Source organism: Mustela nivalis (assembly GCF_964662115.1).
Source record: "Mustela nivalis genome assembly, chromosome: 10".
NCBI classification, from domain to species: Eukaryota; Metazoa; Chordata; class Mammalia; order Carnivora; family Mustelidae; genus Mustela; species Mustela nivalis.
In genome coordinates, this window is record NC_139029.1 from 34542507 (window position 1) to 34563491 (window position 20985).

At 48.3% G+C, this 20985-nt stretch overlaps 2 protein-coding genes and 2 long non-coding RNA genes across 8 annotated transcripts in view; 2 read left to right on the top strand and 2 right to left on the bottom strand.

The window, feature by feature from the left end:
• Nucleotides 1-9421, top strand: part of NSUN4 (NOP2/Sun RNA methyltransferase 4) — a 26467-nt gene extending 17046 nt beyond the window's left edge. For 2 of the 5 annotated variants that reach the window (XM_082687238.1, XM_082687241.1), the window contains exon 6: nucleotides 427-3330. In XM_082687238.1, the coding sequence (XP_082543364.1) occupies nucleotides 427-703 (277 nt within the window). In that variant the 3' untranslated portion in view covers nucleotides 704-3330. Of the gene's footprint in view, nucleotides 1-426; nucleotides 3331-7537; nucleotides 8077-9273 lie in introns of those variants that run through there. The other 3 variants (XR_014299731.1, XM_082687239.1, XM_082687240.1) reach the window with 3 other exon arrangements.
• LOC309842716 lies at nucleotides 2729-17453 on the bottom strand. The gene is made up of 2 exons (XR_014299739.1): nucleotides 16055-17453; nucleotides 2729-3890 (listed from the first exon to the last, which is right to left on the bottom strand). It is a non-coding gene; the product is annotated as an uncharacterized lncRNA (long non-coding RNA).
• LOC309842722 lies at nucleotides 14157-15085 on the bottom strand. The gene is made up of 2 exons (XR_014299746.1): nucleotides 14827-15085; nucleotides 14157-14698 (listed from the first exon to the last, which is right to left on the bottom strand). It is a non-coding gene; the product is annotated as an uncharacterized lncRNA (long non-coding RNA).
• Nucleotides 15093-20985, top strand: part of LOC309842690 (fatty-acid amide hydrolase 1) — an 18037-nt gene continuing 12144 nt past the window's right edge. Inside the window, exon 1 of the mRNA XM_082687276.1 lies at nucleotides 15093-15439. Within this exon, the coding sequence (XP_082543402.1) occupies nucleotides 15245-15439 (195 nt within the window). The 5' untranslated portion in view covers nucleotides 15093-15244. The remainder of the gene's footprint in view (nucleotides 15440-20985) is intronic.

Below are 20985 nucleotides of genomic sequence, written 5' to 3' on the forward strand. Positions count from 1 at the left end.
GGCATCTATCTGCCTTTGGCTCAGGGCATGATCCCAGGGTCCTGAGATTGAGTGCCACATCAGGCTGCTGGCTTGACGGGAAGCCTACTTCTCCCTCTGCCTGCCACTCCCCTTGTTTGTGTGCTCACTCGCTCTCTCTAACAAATAAATAAATAAATCTAAAAAAAAAAAAAAAGGAGTTTGGACCATAACCAGAGTCAGAGTTCAGGGGATTGCTTCCAGAGGAGAGCCCATGGAGTAAGGCTGGGTTGCTCTCTGCTTTGAGAAAGACTCTTCCGGTGGTATCTCTGTGGAAGGGACTTGAGAAGCTAACACAGCTGCCCATCCCTCAGTAGACTCCGCTATCCATGCTTCCAGCTCCCCCCTGTTGTCCTTCTGCTTCTGAGAAGCTCAGTAGTCTCTGCTTTTCTCTGTTTCTGGTTTCAGGGCTGGACTGCTTGCCACCAAGCCAGGAGGCCATGTTGTCTATTCTACCTGCTCGCTCTCGCACTTACAGAACGAATATGTAGTGCAAGGCACCGTTGAGTTCCTGGCCAATCAGTACAGCATCAAGGTTCAGGTGGAAGACCTGAGTCACTTCCGAAAGCTTTTCATGGACACATTTTCTTTCTTCCCATCCTGTCAGGTTGGGGAGCTGGTAATCCCAAACCTCTTGGCCAATTTTGGGCCCATGTACTTTTGCAAAATGTGTAGACTGAAATAGCATCACCCTGTTCCCCAAGTCCTGGTGTAGGAAGGTAAAGGGTATACTCCCATGGAGGCACCAGAAACTGAGACCAGTGGCAAAGATGCACTCTGGGTCCTGTCTCCATCCTGTTCAAGTCTTTCTATAGACAGTTTTCAGCATTAGAAAATAGGAGTTTTTCTGTCCTGCTGTCCAGTTGTGGCACATGAGCAGGTTCCTAACTCCCTTATTATACCTCCCCCCATTTCTAAGCCTATGCTAAAAGTTCCTGCTCCATTAAGAGCTTAGGGGAGGAGGCAGTGAGCAGGCCTAAACTTTCAGCTGTAGACTGGGGAAGAAGCATTTAGCCAATAAAACTGTTGAAGCTCCATTGAGCTGAGGCTGTAGTTGGGGCCTCCTGTCAGCGCGAGTACTCTTAGTGCCATTTGTCCCAGCTCCTGTTACTGAGCACCAGCTCCTAGGGCCCAACGCCCAGGAACTCAGCTTGGTGGCAGACCTCTGGTTACAGAGCACCTCTCACACTGGAAGTGACTTCTGTGTGTGATCAGTCTTCAGCAACCGATGGGCCCAAACAGACCTCTGTAGTTCCATAGTTCAGCTGGCCCATGATCTAATTTAAGGAACTAGCAACTCTCAATGGTAAACCAATCATGATAATCTGCTTACATGCACCAAGAAAGCTCTCCCGAGCTGCCAATTCCTTCTGTGGTCCACAGCTCTGCTGCCCCGTGTGGCTGGGGAAGCTGCTGCCGCCCCAGGGCTGTGATCCTCTGCTGTGTGTTTCTGCCCTGTTCATTCATGTAGCAAGCGTTTCTGGAGCTCCCGTCTGACAGATAGCCAGGGAGCTGTTAGAGGTGGAGTGGTATATGGGACTGTGGGCCGTGAGACTCCTCTTCCTCCTTCACAGGAACTCTCCTCCTTTTGCTTTCTGAGCTCGTAGGCAGGCATCTCTTGATATCTTTTTCTGTTATGTTATGCTTTTTTTTTTTTTTTAAATTCCTGATCTGTGGCTGAGCTCTGCTTCCAGTGGTTTGGCCCAGCCCCAAATCCCTCAGAGCTCTTCCCCAGCAGCACAGGGCCGCCCTTCCTCACGGATGTGAAGGTTATATTCACGGATGTGAAGGTTATATTAAAGGTCAGCAATATTACTTCATTGCTGACTGCATGCTAATTATGTTGTCTTTGTAACTCAGCATAAGGAAGGTAATCCCTCAATGGCAGGGATATTAAAAATTGCTTATGATCACTTGCAAAATACTGCTTTTTTTAATTAAAATTTTTTTTTCTGAAAATGGTCTTTTGGCAGAAAAGGGAGCATAATTTTAGAATACTCATGTTCTTAGTGCCTCCCACTTTCTTTATCCCTCCTCTTCCTCTTTCTGTCACTCATTTTGTTCTTTATGCCTTTCCTGCTGATCGTTGTTTTGGTATTAGAGGTGTCAGCTGAGAAGGATTTTGGATAAGGTTAAGCCTTTTCTCCTCTTGGGACTTGCATTGTAACTGAGGGCCCTGAAAGATCTTTCAGACTCAAAGTCAAGTGGAACTAGGAAAATGGAGCTCCAGGGAGTAGGACTCTAATTAGCCTCCATCTGTGGTGTGTGGCCCCTGCCCGCTGTTTACTCCCAGTACTGGCTGAGGCTGGGAGGCGTCGGGTCCCTGGGTTTCTGCCCTTGGCCTCCCGGGTATCCAGCCTGGTGCTGACAGAATGCTAAGCAGTGCTAATTCAAGAAGAGATTGGGTCTCCTGCCCCTGGGGTCCCAGTCCATCTGGGGACAGACTGACTCAGGTTGGAAAAGCAAAGAACTAGTTTTGAAAATAGTTAATTAGCTCCTATGATTGAACATTTACTTACCCTACAGCCCAGTTATTCCAATACTGGGGATAAATCCAGAAGGACACCAGAATATCTGTACAAGAATGTTCATAGCAATCCCAAAAGGAAATGCAAATGGCCATGAGCAGCAGAGTGGACAAAGTTAACTGGAATATTCACACAATGGGAGATTATATGACTGTCAGATGAGCCCCAGTGACACATAACAATATGGATAAATCTTTATAATATTAAATGAAAAAAAGTTCAGTCCCAAAAGATTAAATGTAGCATGATGCCTCTAAAAAAAAAAGAAAAACTTATAAGAATTTGTTATTATTTACATACAATATAATCAATTTTAAATGTACTGTTTAATGAATTTTGACAATTATAATATCACCAGGACACCTGGGTGGCTCAGTGGGTTAAAGTCTCTGCCTTAGGCTCAGGTCATGATCCCAGGGTCCTGGGATAGAGTCCCTCATGAGGATCTCTGCTCAACAGGGAGCCTTCTTCCCCCTCTCTCTGCCTGTCAAATAAATAAATAAATAAATAAAATCTGAAAATAATATAATCACCATCACTATCAAAATATAGAAAATAATTCTGTCTTCTAAAAAACTTCCCTGGGACACCTGGGTAGCTCAGTCAGTTGTGTGTGCCTTCAGCTCAGGTCATGATCCCAGAGTCCCAGGATCAAGTCCTGTGTTGGGCTCCCTGTTTCTTGGGGAGCCTGCTTCTCCCTCTCCCACTCCCTCTGCTGCGTTCCCTCTCTCTGCTGTGTCTCTCTCTCTGTCAAATAAATAAATAAAGTCTTTAAAAAAAAAAAGATTCCTTATATTCCTTTGAACTTCCCCCTTCCCCCATCCTTGGTCCCAGGAAATCACTGCTTCCTATCACTATAATTTAGCCTATTCTAGAAGCCCTAATGTGCCATTTAAAGTCTGAAGCTCCCCTGATGGCTCCCAAGGTCACTTTCTTTACTGTTTACTTATGGTGAATAAGTAAACCTACTGCTTTACTAATGGTCTATAACTGGCCTAAGTGGTTACCTGTGTCTGGCTTGATTTCATGGCCAGAGTAGCCTAAAACCTAGAATTTGAGCTCTCTCAAAGCCAAGATTCCTTACAAAGATCATGGTGATTCAAACAAAAGAATGCTTTGTTCCACATCCTTGCTAATACTTGGTATTGTAAGTTTTTAAAACTATATTTCAGGGGGTGTGTCTGAGTATCTCATTGTGGTTTTAATTTGTATCTATCTCATGTTTTAGAATTAAACACAACTAAGAATTTAAAAACATTTTTAATGAACACATACGCCATGAAACTGTGTAAAAAGGACGGAAGGGTTCTCACCGTGGCATTCAGGTAGGGGGACAGGATGGAGCTGGAGAAAACATAGTTAGATTAGGTTATTGTCAATTAAATTAGTAAAAAGCTATTTATAAAAGTATGTTGTACATGATAAAAATGATTAAAATGTGTCATAAAAAAAGGATTATGATTAATCCAATTTTGTGCACATGATGACCAAAAAATAGAGGGTAGAAAACCAGCTCCCGAAGTATAAGAGTGCCAAATGTGTGGGGCACCTGGGTGGCTCAGTGGGTTAAGCTGCTGCCTTCGGCTCAGGTCATGATCTCAGGGTCCTGGGATCGAGTTCCGCATCCGGCTCTCTGCTCAGTAGGGAGCCTGCTTCCCTCTTTCTCTCTCTGCCTGCCTCTCCATCTACTTGTGATTTCTCTCTGTCAAATAAATAAATAAAAAATCTAAAAAAAAAAAAAAAAAAAAGAGTGCCAAATGTGGCTTGATATGGGTTGTGGGAGGGGCTCTATCTGGAGACCTGGAAGCTTATCAGTGTTGCCTCAGTCTTCCTGTGGCTTCCCCTTTCTGTGTGGCCTCCACTAGCCCATCCTTCACAGAGGACCAAGTGTTGGGGCAGCTGTGGGGTCACATTGGAGAGATGGCTTGAGTCTGTGGTTTTCACCTTGTGAGGGGCAGGAGTCATAAATCTGTCTGAGAGACTGGTAAAAGCTTTGGCATTCTCGGGAAAAATGCTTTTTACACATAGTCTCAGGGGTTTGGGCACTCCCTAAAGATCATCCGCAAACCCCAAGTTAAAAACCTTTAGAAAAAAAAAACCTACCAAAAACTTTGGATTAGAAGGGCTCAGGATTTGAGGGTCTTTAGAGGAGGGTAAGGCGCGGCAGGCAGAACCCCGATGGCTAACTCAAATCACCACTCTGTCTTCTGCCAACCTCCTTTTTGTCCCCATGGGCGTTCTTCACCTCCCAACACATCGCTGCCATGGGCCCTGCTGCCCAGGCTGGACTGCGGCTACTCTTGCCGCCTTATTCGTAATAGCAGTGGCAGTAATGGGTGTTGCGTGTTGAGCAGGTGTCTGTCCCAGACCGATGCTAAGCATTGCTTTATAGGCATCATTGTTTCTTACCCTCACAAAACCCCTGAGGGATAGGTACTCTTTATAGTTCCATTTTAGAGATCAAGAAACAAGCTTAGACCACTAAAGTAATTCTTCTTTTATTTTTTTGGTCTTTTATTCTTTTAGTCAAAAAACTTTCACAAGACATATTTTGATACATAATTTGTTAGGGAAGCAATGATTGTCTAATTGTGGATATGACCTTGTGTACATTTCAGCTTTTAGGTAAAATATGGGGATGTCCTATCTCACCAATGGCTTTCCTAAGGTAACTTTCTTCCATAGATAATTTACTCATTTTTTTAAAAGATTTTATTTATTTGAGAGAGAGAGAGAGAGACAGAGAGATAGAGATAGCAAGAGAGAGCACAAATGGGGAGGAGAGGCAGAAGCAGACTCCCTGCCAAACAGGGAGCCCAATGTGGGGCTTGATCCCAGGGCCCTGGGATCATAACCTGAGCCAAAAGCAGATGCTTAACTGAGCTACCCAGGTGTCCTGCTAATTTACTTATTTTATACTAATTTTCAGTAATCCCCTTAACAATCCCCTAGGATGGGAAGCCATCCTAGGATTTTTTTTTTTTTTAAAGATTTTATTTATTTGACAGACAGAGATCACAAGGAGGCAGAGAGGCAGGCAGAGAGAGAGAGAGAGGGAAGCAGGCTCCCTGCTGAGCAGAGAGCCCGATGCGGGACTCGATCCCAGGACCCTGAGATCATGACCTGAGCCGAAGGCAGCGGCTTAACCCACTGAGCCACCCAGGCGCCCCCATCCTAGGATTTTTAAGCTAGAAAATAATCTGATCGGATTTCCATTTGGCCTCCCACTGGGAATATAATTATCAATAGTATTTGCTGAACGAGGAAATTAGATAACTGGCTGAACGAAGCATACTTCTGAAGGTCAGTCCTCTCCTTCAGCTGACTCAGCCTTCTTTTCTCTGAGTGGGAATTGCTGAATGCCAAGCAGCTCAGACTGCATTTTGAGGCGACATATTAGAAGGTACATTGCCAAATGGGCGGAGCCTGAGGAGAGTGACCAGGTTGGAGAGGAAACTGAAAGTCTCAGCCTGGGAAGAGGGAATTGAGAGTATTACCCCAGGATAGGGGAACACCTGGGCAAGGGAGATGCCATCTCTCAGTACGAATGTTCTGAGGCAGAGTGGGCAGAGGTGTTTTAAGTGTCCCCAGGGGCAGAGCTGGGGGCAGTGGAGAGAAGGTGTAGAGGGCCAGATTGCTGGTCACCGTAAGAAATCTTTTTTTTTTTTTTAAAGATTATTTATTTGACAGAGAGATCACAAGTAGGCAGAGAGGCAGGCAGAGAGAGAGAGAGAGAGAGAGGAGGAAGCAGGCTCCCTGCTGAGCAGAGAGCCTGATGCGGGACTTGATCTCAGGACCCTGAGATCATGACCTGAGCCGAAGGCAGCAGCTTAACCCACTGAGCCACCCAGGCACCCCAAGAAATCTTTAAACTAGTGTTTTCTCCCCCTCCCCCATCCCAGATTTTATTTATTTATGTAGGTTTTATTTATTAACTTGACAAAGAGCGAGAGAGCACAAGCAAGGGGAGCAGCAGAGGAAGAGGGAGAACTAGGCTCCCCGCTGAGCAAGGAGCCAGATGTGGGGCTTGATCCCAGGACCCTGGGATCATGACCTGAGCCAAAGGCAGATGCTTACCCGACTGAGCCACCCAGGCGTCCCTTTCTTAGATTTTATTTTTAAGTAATCTTTACACCCAACATAGGGCTCCTGGTACAGTTGGCTTCTGTCTGCTTCTCTAACCTTGTATTCCGCAAGGAATTCCACAGTCACACACGCCATGGACTGAGCCAGCCAGGTGCCCCCAAGCTAGTGTTTTCTGAGCTCTGGTTCACAACCATGATTCATCAGTGGCTATGAAATCCGTTCTGTGGGTATGGAGGACAGTAGGACTTTTCACAGACACCTAGTTACTCATCTGCCTGGGTCCTCAGCAGAGCTGCCTTCCACATTCCCTGTGCGGTTAGGCACGGCCATGTGACTTGTTTTATGAAATATTAGCAGAAACGGTATTTTTCTTCCACATTTCTGGATGGAACCTTTGAGCGCGAGCCTCAGATTTGCCATGTTCTTCCCACCATGGGAACATTGGTTGAGATGGAAGCTGCATCAGCTTGGGTATCAGACTGTGTTAAGCGGAGCCCCCATGGACCTGCATGAGGCATGTGGTGAGAGTGAAAAACAGCTGGGGTTGTGTGAAGCCACTGAGAATTTGTGTTGTCACTGAAGTAGATCTCAGCCTATCCTGCAGCGGGCACAGACCAGCTTCTCATTTTTAGTGAAAGAGATTAGAATAGAAGATACCAGAAGTACCCCAATGTGTAGTGACAGTCAGCAGATCAGTGAGTGACTGGGTGGGCTGGGGGAGGATAAGATTGGGGAGCAAAGATAAAAGAATGGGCAGATAAAATATGAGAGGGACTTGGATGGATCCATGATGATTATGTACTGCAAACTGAGGAATGTGAGGAACTCCGTCATCTGTATCTGAGGGTACAGGATGGAACAATGAACAAACCTTAGTAAAGGTGCTGGTGGTGTGTGTTTCCTAGGAAGTGGAGTCAGATGGCCTCCTAGGAATCCTTTCCCCTGATCCTGAGGGCTGACTGGTCAGGAGAGGGAGTGTGACCAGGAAGTGGGCAGGTAATTTGGGATTCCTACAATATCAATGTCCTTTTCTCTCCCCCCGTCCCCCGCTCTTTGTCTGTTCTAGTGGACCGGAGTCACTCAGCTGCTTTCTTTTCTGTTCCTTTCAAGCCCTGATGCCTTTAGTGGTTGCCCTTCCCAGATTGGGGCACTTTATTTCCAGAGTATTTTTCCAGACTTGAACCTGGACTATTATTTATTGAGGATGGCAAGGATAGACCCCAAAGTCTCCACAGTTCCAAGCAGTGCTGTCTGTATTCCCATGACTGTCCTCATGGCCCATGCCTATTTGGATCTTCCCCCAGAGCTCCCCAGGAGAAGACCTGGGCTCCCCCTGGTATCTTGAACTGTTTCTCCCTTTTATTGTTTGATATCACCTGCTTTTGATATTCTAAGAATTTTACTTTTTTTTCCAGTTTGCCAATAAAAACCTATTTTTCTTTTATTTTTTTAAAATATTTTATTTATTTATTTGACAGAGAGAGATCACAAGCAGGCAGAGAGGCAGGCAGAGGGAGAGGAGGAAGCAGGCTCCCCGCTGAGCAGAGAGCCCGATGCGGGACTCGATCCCAGGACTCTGAGATCATGACCTGAGCCGAAGGCAGCGGCTTAACCCACTGAGCCACCCAGGCGCCCCCTTATTTTTCTTTTAAAAATAGTTTTTTTCCTGTTATTTTAATGGAGAAGGTAATTGTGTGCTTTATCTGCCATGTGGAACCGAGACCTCTGAAATGGGTCTTAAAGGATGAATAGAAGTTAACCAGGCATTGTGTGTTGCAGAGTAGGGGTAGATGGAAGAAGAGTACTGAGGAACACTGGGCATTAGAGGTCAAGGGAATAGTGTGTTCAAAGGAGAGGACAACACTGGGGCCAAGTGTTTGAGGAAGGCTGAGAAGTTAACCTTTCTTCATACTCATGCTCATTCCATCAGCTTGCCAGAATCATCAGCTACTGAGTTTTAACCCCCTCTGTATGTTTACCCAACCCACAGAACCAAATGTGGGCATCTGCTAGAACCATGGGCTGTCCTAGATGTCCCTTTTGGTGACGGAAATTCTAAGCAGGTGGTTGCCCACTAGGGAAGAAGCCAGAGGGCTTCATGGCTGCATGTCCAGACTGCCAGCAGGGTGACATCAGAGTCCCCACAGACAACAGCTCTGCCCCTGCTGGTTTCAAGGGGATTCACGTCGTCGGTGGAGCCGGGAATCGCACAGGTCCCAGCCCTGGAGAGCCAAGGGCAAGGAGCCAAGTGAGAGGAGGACTCTTGGGGTTGTACTGTGGCTCATCAGCAGGCAGCCCTGGAACTTATGGGGGGGATGCTGGAAAGAGAGAAGGACCAGAATCCCCTGAGGGAACCCTGGGTGGCAGATTTGTTTTAGACACAAAGAAATTCGATCCATCTCTGGTCCAAATTTTGAATGTCTCTCAAAGGGATACTGATCTGCTTTACAAAAGTCCTCTTCACTTTGCAAAATGAGTCCCCAGTTGAGCTCTAACACAAATTTATGATAGGATTTTATCTACATGCAACCTACCAAGAATATGCTGTCCGTGAGATAAGAAGTAAATGTGTGATAATGGCCTAACTACCAGTGCTTCTCAGGAAGGGAGGCATGTGCTTTTCTGCACGTCTGGCTTTCAGAAACTGGTTTGCCACCCACGAGGTGTTGTCTCCCACGCCATCTTGGAGAGAAGAGCTTATGGCACAGGAGCTGACTCAACGCTCATACTGATGTCACCAGATCCAAGTGAAAAACATGCAGCTTTCGGGATCAAAATAAAAATGTTGCCCCTAGTAAAATTGCTACTGCTATAGTTTATTTCTAGTCACGTTTTATTGTCTTCTACAACCTTTGCTAGATGTTGGGCCCTGTTTTAGACACTTTCCAAATATTAACTCATTTAATAATTCTCATAACCAATGAGGTAGTGCAGTATCCCCAGGTTACAGATAAGGCAACTCAGGGACAGAATGGCGAGGAAACTTACCCCACGGTTTCAAATACTTTTAGGAGAGAGAGTGTAGCATTGTGTGAATGTCCAAGTGGGTTAAGAAAAACAAGTTTAAGGGGAGATGAGGTTGATGTGTTTCCAAGCTAACCAAAAGGAACTTTTAATAAGTCTAATGTCTGTGTCCATATTCCAGAGGCAGCAGTTCTCAAAGATCCAGGTTTGCCTAAAGGTTATCCCCTTGCCCCCTGCTCCCCGCGCTGGCTATGTAGCACTGAGCAAGTCGCTAGTTGTCTGTGGTCCTCGGTTATTCGTGTGGGCAATAGGGATCAGGAGGTAGATCCGTTAGCTGTTGCTTTGTGACAGATTCACCTCAAAATTAGTGGTTTCAACACTATTTTTTATTTTCTGAGTCTACCTGGGGGCTGGGCTTGGCTAGGCTCACTCATGTATCAGCTCGCAAGTGGCTCTGGTTATCTTGGCAGGGTACTGTCCGTTGTGTAAGGGCCTGAGCAGGGACGACTGGGCGAGTAGGTTCCACCACATGTGGTCTCATCATCTGGCAATCTAGCTTGTGACTTGTTCTCATGGTAGTGGTAGGGTTTCAGGAAAGGGAGGGAAAATTCTCTTGCAGCCTCAGCTCAGAACTAGGACAACACTCCTTGCACACACTTTCTTTTAGTTAAAGCAAGCCACAAAGGTCGACCCAGGTTTCCAAGGGTGAGGAAATAGATTCCACCTCCTGAAGGGAGGAGCTACGAAGTGATTCTGCAAAAAGCACAGATCTAGAAATGGGTGGAGTCTTGGGATCATTTATGTAATCCACTTACTGCAGGAGATAGACTCCCCTAACCCAGAGCACAGTGTTGGGGTAGTGAGGGCCTTTAAGGTACTAAGGAGGCTCAGACAGCTGAGGTCAAAGGCTTGATAGTGCTTGGGAAATGATAAAGCGCCCCACAATTAGTGCTTCTGAGCGTGGTGTCCCACATCACCTGGTGGGGGGATGGTAAGTTCCTTGAAGTAGGGCTGTGTCCCTCTCCGGTTCTCCTCTTCGGGACTGAAAGTCTCACCTACGTGAAAGGAAATGCAGAAGCTGAGCAGTTACTGGCAACCAGGGCACAATCTGTGTTCTCACCCTCAGAACAAAGACAGACTTTAAAGCCTCTGGAATCTGAGAATCTCCCTTCCCTTCTGCAAGCTCTCCTTCCCCTTCTTGCAACCCTGCTCCCACCTCCAAGGGGACTTGGCAGGGTATTACCAGTCTTCCCCACAACTGAGGACTCACAAGGATGACTTACTGAAGGTGACCAACTAATGGAGGACCCCCAAACCTGCTCAGGGAACCCACCAGCACCTGCCTGAGGGGCTGTCCGTAAGAGCAACTCACCTGACACCATACCCCCTGCTGTGTGACTCCCAGAATGGTATGGTATTGACAGATGCTTTTTGGATAACAGAGGCAGAGCCCTGGAAATCTACCCCACCCCACCCCCATCCTCGGATCTGCCTGCTCTTCCATTCTATGGCCTCTGCTCCCACTCCTTTTCCAAGTTACCTTCCCCAAACACTGGTAAGATTGCATCACATTCCTGCTTTCTCATGAGCTGATGTTTATTGAGCTCTGACAAAGGGCAGGGTGCTATTCTAACCTCTTCCCTTGATTTAACTCAATCTTCCCAATTCTGTGAGGTAGTTGCTGGCATTATTCCCCATTTTCCAGATAAAGAAACTGAGGCACAAGAGGCTAAAGTGACTTATTCAAGGTTACTTGTAAGTAATTTGTAAGTTACTTTGTAAGCAAGTAGCAAACTTCAGATTTGAACACAGGCAGTCTGGTTCCTGAGCTTGAGCTCCTCAGGCTAGAAAACCCCTCTTTGTGGGTCTCTATTTTTTTTTTTTTAAATAATAATAACAATAATAATATAATGATCAAGATACATGGGATCCTTACTGTATGTTGGGTCCTGTTCTGGCTGTATTAGGTGCATTAACTCATTTGATTCTTATAATAGTACTAGCGAACTGGGGGAGGGGGAGAGCCATTATTGTTACACAACAGGGATGGGTTGCCAGACACTTTAACCTCAGAGCCAAGCTTTATACATCTGTACTATCTGCTGCCCCAAGCCCAAGGGCCCAGGATCCAAAGGCTCTCTGGGTTTCTGAAGTATGATCTCTGCATTTCCACCAAAGGATCTCTTTTGTCTCTTGATCTATGCACATTTTTTCCTTCCCAACCAGACCTTGAGCTCCACAAGGCCAGATCTGAAGTTTGGTACTTGCCTCAGTTTCCCCAGCTCACAGCAAGAGGCCTATCAAATAGTAGCAGGGGTCAGTGGCAGCCTGCTGAATGAAATCACAGAATGTCAGAAGGTGAAGGGATCCTCTCTCAGAGGAATGAAGTGGCCCCGCTCCATGACCTGCACATTAGAATTGGTCCGGGACTTGCTGCCCTGGCTTCCAGACGCCACCCAGATACCCCCAGATCTGTTTTATAAATTAAATCCTGTTTAATATGCCTCCAGGAAGCTACTACTGAGCAGACATCATCATAGCCAAGAAATACAAGTGAATATTTTGTGAACAGTGTTCCTAAATTAACAAATTGTTGCCCAACTCACAGCAGGTTGCAAATTTGGGTGATTAAGCCTTAGAATGGCCAAAGTGTCCCTATAACTATAATCTTAGTTTCTCTTTCTTGAGAGGGAGTGTGTGTCAGGAAGAATGCTTATTTTGCAAAAGGGAAATCTGAGGGACACCTGGGTGGCTCAGTTGCTTAAATGTCTGCCTTAGGCTTAGGTTGTGATCCCAGGGTCCCAGGATCCCAGGGTCCTGCTCAGCCTGCTCCTTCCTCTGTCTGCCACTCCCCGTGCTTGTGCTCTATCTGACAAATAAATAAATACAATCTTTTAAAAAAGGTTGGGGGAAATTGAATCACCTCAGGTCACCCAGAAATTGAAGCGTTGAGGGCTGTAATCCCTTTATTCTATCAGGAAATGGGGTGGGATGACCTTGCAAGACCTACTTCAGATTGGAGTTTCCATCATCCTGCATTGTCAGCTTTCCTAGGCAAATTTACAAAGGGCTATGAGTGCTGAGTAGGAACTCAGCAGCATTCAACTGGGGTTGAAGACTTAGAAACACAAGGCTTTGGACCCCTCCAGAATACACTCAAGAGCCTGACAGCAACTTACTGGACCCCGAGGTCCAGATTCTTCCAATGCATGTGTGAAAACTCATAAAAGGAAACTTCATTTTTTATTATATATATATATTTTAAAGATTTTATTTATTTACTTGACAGAGAGAAATTACAAGTACACTGAGAGGCAGGCAGAGAGAGAGAGAGAGAAGGAAGCAGGCTCCCTGCTGAGCAGAGAGCCCGATGCGGGACTCGATCCCAGGACCCCGAGATCATGACCTGAGCTGAAGGCAGCGGCTTAACCCACTGAGCCACCCAGGCGCCCCTGTTATTATATTTTTAAGGGAAACTCTACACCGCAATATGGGGCTCAAACTCACCACCGCAAGATCAAGAGTTGGATGCTCTAGCAACTGAGCCAGCCAGGTGCCCCAGGAAATCTCATTTAAAGTGGAATCACCAGGCCAGAGGGAAGAGCTGTCACACCTTCTCTCTCCTCAATGGCAGACCCAACCAGAAGTGACATACCTTACCAATTCACACTATTTTAATACATAGCTGGAGGAAAAAAGATTTTCTCCTCCCCCAGCAACACCTCAGCCAATGAGAGAATATCATAATTCAGCCAATGAAAAGCCACTATACTTCAAATTTCCAGTGGACTTCTTGTTTCTAATAGCGCCTCCTAATTTCCCCCTTCTCCCTGTAAAAGAGCTGTCCTCTCCTTTGTTCCCTGGACTTGCCTGTGGCTTTTGGCCTGACTAGGTTGTCAGGAGTTGCAACTCTCTGCTATTCTGGAATAAATCATTTTGCTGTTAAAATAACTGATAGTTTTATTTATTTCTTTCTTTATTTATTTTAAAAAAGATTTTATTTATTTATTTGACAGACAGAGATCACAAGTAGGCAGAAAGGCAGGCAGAAGGAGAGGGGGAAGCAGGCGCCCTGCTGAGCAGAGAGCCTGACCTCTGGTTGGAGCCCAGGACCCTGGGATCATGACCTGAGCTGAAGGCAGAGGCTTTAACCCGTGGAGCCACCCAGGTGCCCCAAGTTTTATTTATTTTTAAACATTTATTTTATTATCTTAGAGAGAGAGGGAGGAGAGGCACAGAGGGAGAGGAAGAGAATCTCAAGTAGACTCCGAGTGTGGCAGTGGTGGTGGGGCTCATCCCCCCCAACAGTGAGATCCCCACCTGAGCCAAAAATCAGGAGTCAGCGGACTCACCCACTGAGCCATCCAGGCAACCCACTGATAGTTTTTAGGCTCTTCACAGGCGGGCCTTTCATTCGGTCAATAAAGTAGGAGGGCCTACTATGTTCCAGGAGCCAATCCTAAAGGACCTCGTAGACTGCTCACAATCCCGTGAGATAGGCATTTTCACCATCCCCCTTTTACATGTTAAGGCACAGATTCAGAGAAGTAAACCTAGAACTGGAGTACCAGCAGAGCATTTAACCAGCAGACAGCATTTCCAACCACAAAGCACATTCCCACCCCGCACCCCACAGAGTTTCTCTTCCAGGAGCAGTAATGGTGGTAAAGCATGATGGTTAAGAGCAATGGTTTGAGATTGGAGCTGAGTTTTCAGTCCCCATTCAGCCATGTGTGTGGCCCACAGAAGTCATTGAACCCCTCTTGTCTTCAGTTACCTCAGCTATAAAATAAGGATAATAAAAACGCCTTCCTCGTAGGTCCGTGGGAGGACGAGATAAAGCGCATAAACATAAAGTCCTATGAGACATGCCTGGGTGGGAGTATTTTGTTTGTGTATGTAACACCCCCACCCCCCACCCCACCCCACCCCGCCCAATGAAGAGTGCTGGGTCCCCAGACTCCGGGTCGGGAGTCCTCTCACTGCTCTCTGGATGTATAATCCAGGAGGGCCCATGACTGGAGAATGGTGACTCTGGGAAAGCCAGTCTGCAGGAGGTGGCTGGGCAAAACAAATGATGGGTAGTCTGGACATGAAGAGCCCTGGGAGAGAGAGATGGGGTTCCAGGGTTGGGAAAACGGAAGGGGCAGCAGGTGGGCTCCCCACGGGACTTCCTGGGCCCTTCCCTCCTGGTGCCCCTGGGAGCCCCGAGCATGGGAGAGGTGGGCACCCGGGGAAGGTCTCCTGGAAAGATGCTTCTGAATTGTTTGCAGGGATTAATCAGGTCAGCGAACCCCATCAGTCGATCTCTGCTCCCTGTCCTCTTGGCAGTCCTTTGCCGCGGGGGGCTCCGGCTAGTCACGTCTTCGGGAGCTGGGGTCGTGGGGCGGCTGGGGGAAGCGGTTGGCCCTCCCGCCCCTCTCGGCTGGGTGCGGGCTTGCCCTTGACCGTTGCGCGCGTGCGGCCTCGGCCCGCTGCCAAGCAACAGCGCGCTTCCCCGCGGGCTGGCGGCAGCGCTGCGCTCCTCCCGCCCCTTCCGCGCAGGCGGGCGCGGGATCCTGGGCAGATCCAGGCCGGGTTTTGAGGCGGCACGCGCGCGTGCTGATTCCTCGTCTGTCGCTCCTGGCATCGGTCGGCCGCAGGAGATCATGGTACTGGACGAACTGTGGGCCGCGCTGTCTGGCGCCTCCGGGGCTGCCCTGGCCTGCTGCTTCGTGGCAGCGGCCGTGGCCCTGCGCTGGTCAAGCCGCCGGCCCGCGCGGCGCGCGGCGGCCCGGGCGCGACAGAGGCAGCAGGCAGCCCTGGAGACCATGGATAAGGCGGCTCAGCGCTTCCGCCTCCAGGTGACCGCTCGAGTCCGGTGTGTGGGGGGAGGCACAGGGCGGGGGTATCCCTAGCCGCATTTTCAGGCGCACTGGCGCGGGGCGGGGGAGCAGGTGGCGAGCAGCGCAGGTTTTACTTTCGGAACCCCTCCACGCCCTAATGCATTCCATACTCTTTCCGAGTCAGGTAGAGCCAGCCGTGGGGAGAGTCAGGAAAACGAAAGGGACAGGGCAGGTCATGAAAGGACATCACTGCACTGAGTCAAGAGGAGCTTTGCTCAGTACCAAAGAATCTCAAGATTGTTGGGACACTAAAATGCAAGCCTGAGAACCATTAGGATGCTCGGGTTTAGGACTTCAGAATCATGGGACGCCTGGGTGACTGACTCAGTCGTTAAGGGTCTGTCTTCGGCTCAGGTCATGATCCCAGGATCCTGGGATTGAACCCCCGCTTGGGCCCCCACATCGGGGCTCGTTGCTCAGGGGGAAGCCTGCTTCTCCCTCTCCCACTCCCCCTGCTTGTGTTCTCTCTCTCTCTCTCTCTGTCAAATACATAAAATCTTAACAACAAAAACAAAAACAACAGAAAGACTTGGGAATCAGAGGGTGATGGCCAAGGAAATGTGGAGCACTCACAGTTCGAAGTGGTTAATTGTGCATGATGATCCTGAAAGCCAGCCAGGGAAGGACTTGCCTAAGTGCAAAGGGGACCAGGCTGGAACAGTTTCCCCAGCTCCTGCAGCCCAGGTGTTGTTCTAACCACTGATAGGCCCCTTTCCTTGAGCTGGTGTAATTCTAGCCCTTCCCTGGATGATCTGTCAACAAGCTTTTCTCCTTCCGGATCAGCTCAGTGTGTGTTTAGGCCCCAGGGAGGGGCCTAGAGGAGGGGACTTTCTCTCCAGGTGTTTGAGGCACAGGACCCAGGTAGAAGTCAAAATGATAAGTTCCAAGAGATGTTCTTATGTACGGAGAGAGGAAAAACTTGCCACAATCATTTGTGAGGGTTTGTGTTTGAGAGGATTCAGATCTGACAGGTGGGAAAGCATTCCAGGTGACTGGGGACACAATAGGAATCAGGAGGATGGAGTCACAGAAAATTGCACTTAGCAGATGCTCTGCTGCGGCAAGTGATTTTAGAGTTGGGGCAGAGCTGGAACTAGAACCTAGACGCCCAGTGGGACTCTCTAGCCTCATTCCAGCCTGGGAGAATTGGGGGGGGGGGAATAATAGGTAGGGAGACCCGGCCTTGGGATGCCAGGCTCAGGGTCACCTGGGTGGCTCAGTCATTAAGCATCTGCCTTCAGCTCAGGTCATGATCTCAGAGTCCTGGGATCAAGCTCCGACTGGGCCCAACATCGGGCTCCCTGCTCAGCGAGAAGCCTGCGTCTCCCTCTCCCATTCCCCCTGCTTGTATTGCTTCTCTCTCTGTGTCAAATAAACAAATAAAATCTTAAAAAAAAAAAAAAAAGAAAAAAGAAAAAAGAAAAAAGAAAAAAAAGTATGCCAGGCCCAGGGCGCAGCCTTGATCACAGTGAGGTTTTAGATGGTATGAATTTACTCCATACTGCTCCCGGGCCAGGATATGTCATATTTATTTATTTGCTGATATAAATATGTATCTGGTTCCAGCCTCTATTCATCAAGCTGGCTGAAAAGCCATCAGTCAGTTCTTAGAGCGTCAGCCCAGACAGGCCACTGACCCTAACTGAGCCCAAGTTCTTCACTGTCTAGTCCTCCTCTTCTGGCTGAACTCTACGGTGCCCCACTCGCGGATCCTTGCAGTGCTGCCTGGCTCGGCCTGGTACCCTCCGATGCTCCCCAGGCCCCTGTTCTGCAACAAAAGCCAGAATGCTGCCAGCTGGTTCTCCTAGCAAGAACTGTGTGGGGGTAGCTTCAGGGATCAGCCCACGGTTCCCACCTGCTGAACCTGCCTCCTCGTCACAAGAAACCCACCTGCTAGCAGGAGAGTGAGGTGGTAGAAGGATGGGCCTTCCTTCACTTCAGCTCCAGGCGCCAGCATCTACAGTTTCCCTCTGGAGCAACTGCCCTTCATTTTTTATTTTATTTTATTTTATTACTTTTTTTAAAAGATTATTTATTTATTTATTTGACACAGAGAGAGATCACAAGTAGACAGAGAGGCAGGCAGAGAAAGAGGGAAGCCGCCTCCCCGCTGAGCAGAGAGCCCGATGCGGGGTTCGATCCCAGGACCCTGAGATCATGACTTGAGCTGAAGGCAGAGGCTCTAACCCACTGAGCCACCCAGGCACCCCTGCCCTTCATTATTTTCAAGAACAAAACCTTCCAGGGTAGAAGATTTGGCTCTGAAATAGAAAATGCTGTTTTTGCACCAGGCAAGAAAGCCTGGCCTCAGAACATCAATGCTTGGCTTTTCCAGGCAGGTAAACAGTGAAATTTACCTTTTGATTTTCCAGTGACTGTGGGGGAGATAGCAGTGTCTCAGTAGTCTCACTGGTGTGAACAATTCTCAAAGGGATGGGATCTTTTTTTTTTTTTTAAATATTTTATTTATTTATTTATTTGACAGAGAGATCACAATTAGGCAGAGAGGTGGGCAGAGAGAGAGGAAGGAAAGCAGGCTCCCTGTTGAGCAGGGAGCCCGATGTGGGGCTCGATCCCAGGACCCTGGGTTCATGACCCAGCCGAAGGCAGAGGCTTTAATCCACTGAGCCACCCAGGTGCCCCAAAGGCATGGGGTCTTGATGACAGTAGCTCTGAAGGCGCTGAGGGCAGTTAAGAGGGAGGTGGTTTAGCTGAACTCAGTCCCTTGGAACTTTGGGTCTAGCTCCTTTCTCCTTCCTGCGCCCGGATGCCTTTCTGCTTGGCTCTGGAGTCCCTGGATGATGGGGATGTGGGATTTGAGGCTGTTTCAGCAGCCTTTCTTTTGGGGCTTTTTCAGCCCAGCCCCAAATAGCAAGGGGCAGGAAGTTCAGCAGGGCCCTGCGCAGGCCCTGGGGGGATTACAGGAGCTGGTAGTACAGGTCTGGCCTGATGGACTGGGAGCCGGGAGCCCGGATGCCTCCAGGGTTCCCAGGCATCGCTGGAGGATGACTCTCCTAAGTCATCACAAAACGGTTCACCTCTCTCGACCTTGAGCAACTCTACAGTCAGGCCTGTTTCTGGTAACTCTCTGTTGACCCTGTGAGGCTTAATCTGTAACAACCCTTTGGCCACCTTTCCCCACCCACCCTGCCCCCTGAATGAGTTTTAATATCCTTTCTAGGCCGAAGAGAGGGACTAGCACGCATGGAATATGATGGTTGGGAGAGACATACCAGAGCACTGGCTCACGCCTCTGTGCCTTTGCCCTCATCACTTACAACCCGTTTTGTCAGAACCCCACTGGTCTTAACAAGCACCACGTCTTTCCATTGGATCTGACCTGTAGTTCCATCTCCTGGGCTTCTCCAAGCCCCACTCGAACCTAACTTTAAAGGGAAATGATTCAGTAGATGAATTATTCGTTGAGACCAGGATCCGTTGCCTCCATAACCAAAGGGAAAAGATATCTTGAAATAGAACAGACATGATAAAAACCATGAGGGAAAAAGAAAAAGACGTGGAGGACCACGGAGGATCCCAGAAATTAGAGCAGTAGGGACCTCAAGGAGAAAAACAGCTAGTGGGGGGCAGCCGTTCAGCGATAGCTCTAGTATCCGTCCCTGGAAAAAGAACGCTACAGGTGTCTGCTGTTCTCTGTTAGAATTCGTTTGTACACATCTCTGCATTCTCCATTCAAATGTCACTGCCCCCGTGTTTGTGGACTGGCCTCTTGGAGGCGCAGACTTTCCTGGGTGTCTTGTGAAACAGGGAATGTCTCAGCTGCCTGATAACTAGCTGAAGACTTAAAAAAAAAAACAAGCATTAGCAACGGTGTCATCAGCCATCTGCATTCAAGAACAAAGGACAGAGTTAAAATTTGTGCTGAGAATGGAGAGAGCTTGCTGACAGCTTCGAATTGAGGCACACAGGGGCTCTTGGTGTCTTGTCGCAAGGTGGGAAATGGTGGTGACCAGACTGTTGGTGGTAATTACCCTAGTGGTGGGGGGGGAGCTCTTCGCTGGCTTTTACTTTCTTCGCCATACTGTTAGGCATTCTTTTCTACAGTGAGCACATTTATATAATCAGGAAAAAAAGAGCCATTTTGCTATTTCCGTCATCAAGTGAGCAAGGCAAGGTGTAGTTAGTAAGTATTGTGCATATAGCATGACTCCTTTGTGCCTACATATATAAATAATTACATACATGCTGGGTTTTTCATAAACATTTTTTTTTCTCTAAGTTTTCATTAGAAACCATTAACTCTGGTTTCCTTTTTCAGTAGAGGGACTGGTCAGGGTGGTCCTCGGGGTGGGTGGGGAAAGTGTTCATTTTTCATTTTGTGTCTCCTTTTAAGAAATATATCACCAGCGGGGACACACCTGGGTGGCTCAGTTGGTTGAATGTCTGCCTTCAGCTCAGGTCATGATCCCGAGGTCCTGGGATTGAGCCCCTTGTCAGGCTCCTTCCTCAGCAGAGAGCCTGCTTCTCCATCTGCCTGATGCTCCCTCTGCTTGTGCTTTCTATCTCTCTCTCACTCAAATAAATAAATGAAATATTAAAAAAAAAAAAGAAATATATCACCAGGGATTATCAAGTGTGTGTGGAGAGATCACAGATTCATTTTTTTTCTTCTTTGTGGCACCCTGTATTATATATATATATCCCAAGTAAGTAATATATCTGTTTAACAAATGAAGGCTGGGGGTAGAGTGTTCTTGCTGTTAAGGCCCAGGTGCCAAGGACTTGTGGAGGGTATGAGTAGGCGATGTCTCAGGGAGGGGTGCGGAGGGGTCTGACCGGTGCCTGAAAGCACCTCCTGGCAAAGCCCTGGGCTTGTGCTGTGACAGGGACCTGCAGGGTAGGGGCAGGGACTGATTGGCTTTGCACTTTGGCTTGGCAGGAAGGGTGATGGGTGGGGCAAGCCTTGGGCAAGGCAGGCAGTTAGGTGGCCCCTGTGTGAGCGAAGAGAAAAAGACTGGTCACTGGCAAGGGTCTTGGTAGAGAGGATGGAGAAGTGGCCGTGTTCCAGAGCTACTTAGTGGGCACAGTGACTGACTGGATTTGGCTGTGGGTGGGAGGGAGAAAGTGCAGTCTGGGATGACTCTTTTGTCCTCATGTACCACCTAGAGAGATGGCAGCCCTTCCCCGAGCAAGGGTGCACGGAGCAGGAGCCGGTGGAAAGCGGGGGGGCAGTGAGCTCCGGGGGAAGGACACAGGGGTGGGTGGCAATGGGAATGGCCCCTGAACACCACAGCTCGATTGGGTCGGGCTGGATGGAGGGTCCAGAGGCCATGGGGTAGGTGGAGAGCCTGACTGGAAGCCACAAGAGGATTCACTTCTCCCAGCATCAGGGAGGAAACAAGAGGAAACTGTCTCTTCCCACATCTGGCTCCTTCTCATCCTTCAGGTCACAGCCGAAAGAAACGTCACCTGCCAGGCCTGACCATCCCGTCTGAGCCAGTCCTCTGCTGTGTCCGTCACAGCAGTGTGTACTTGCCTTCTTG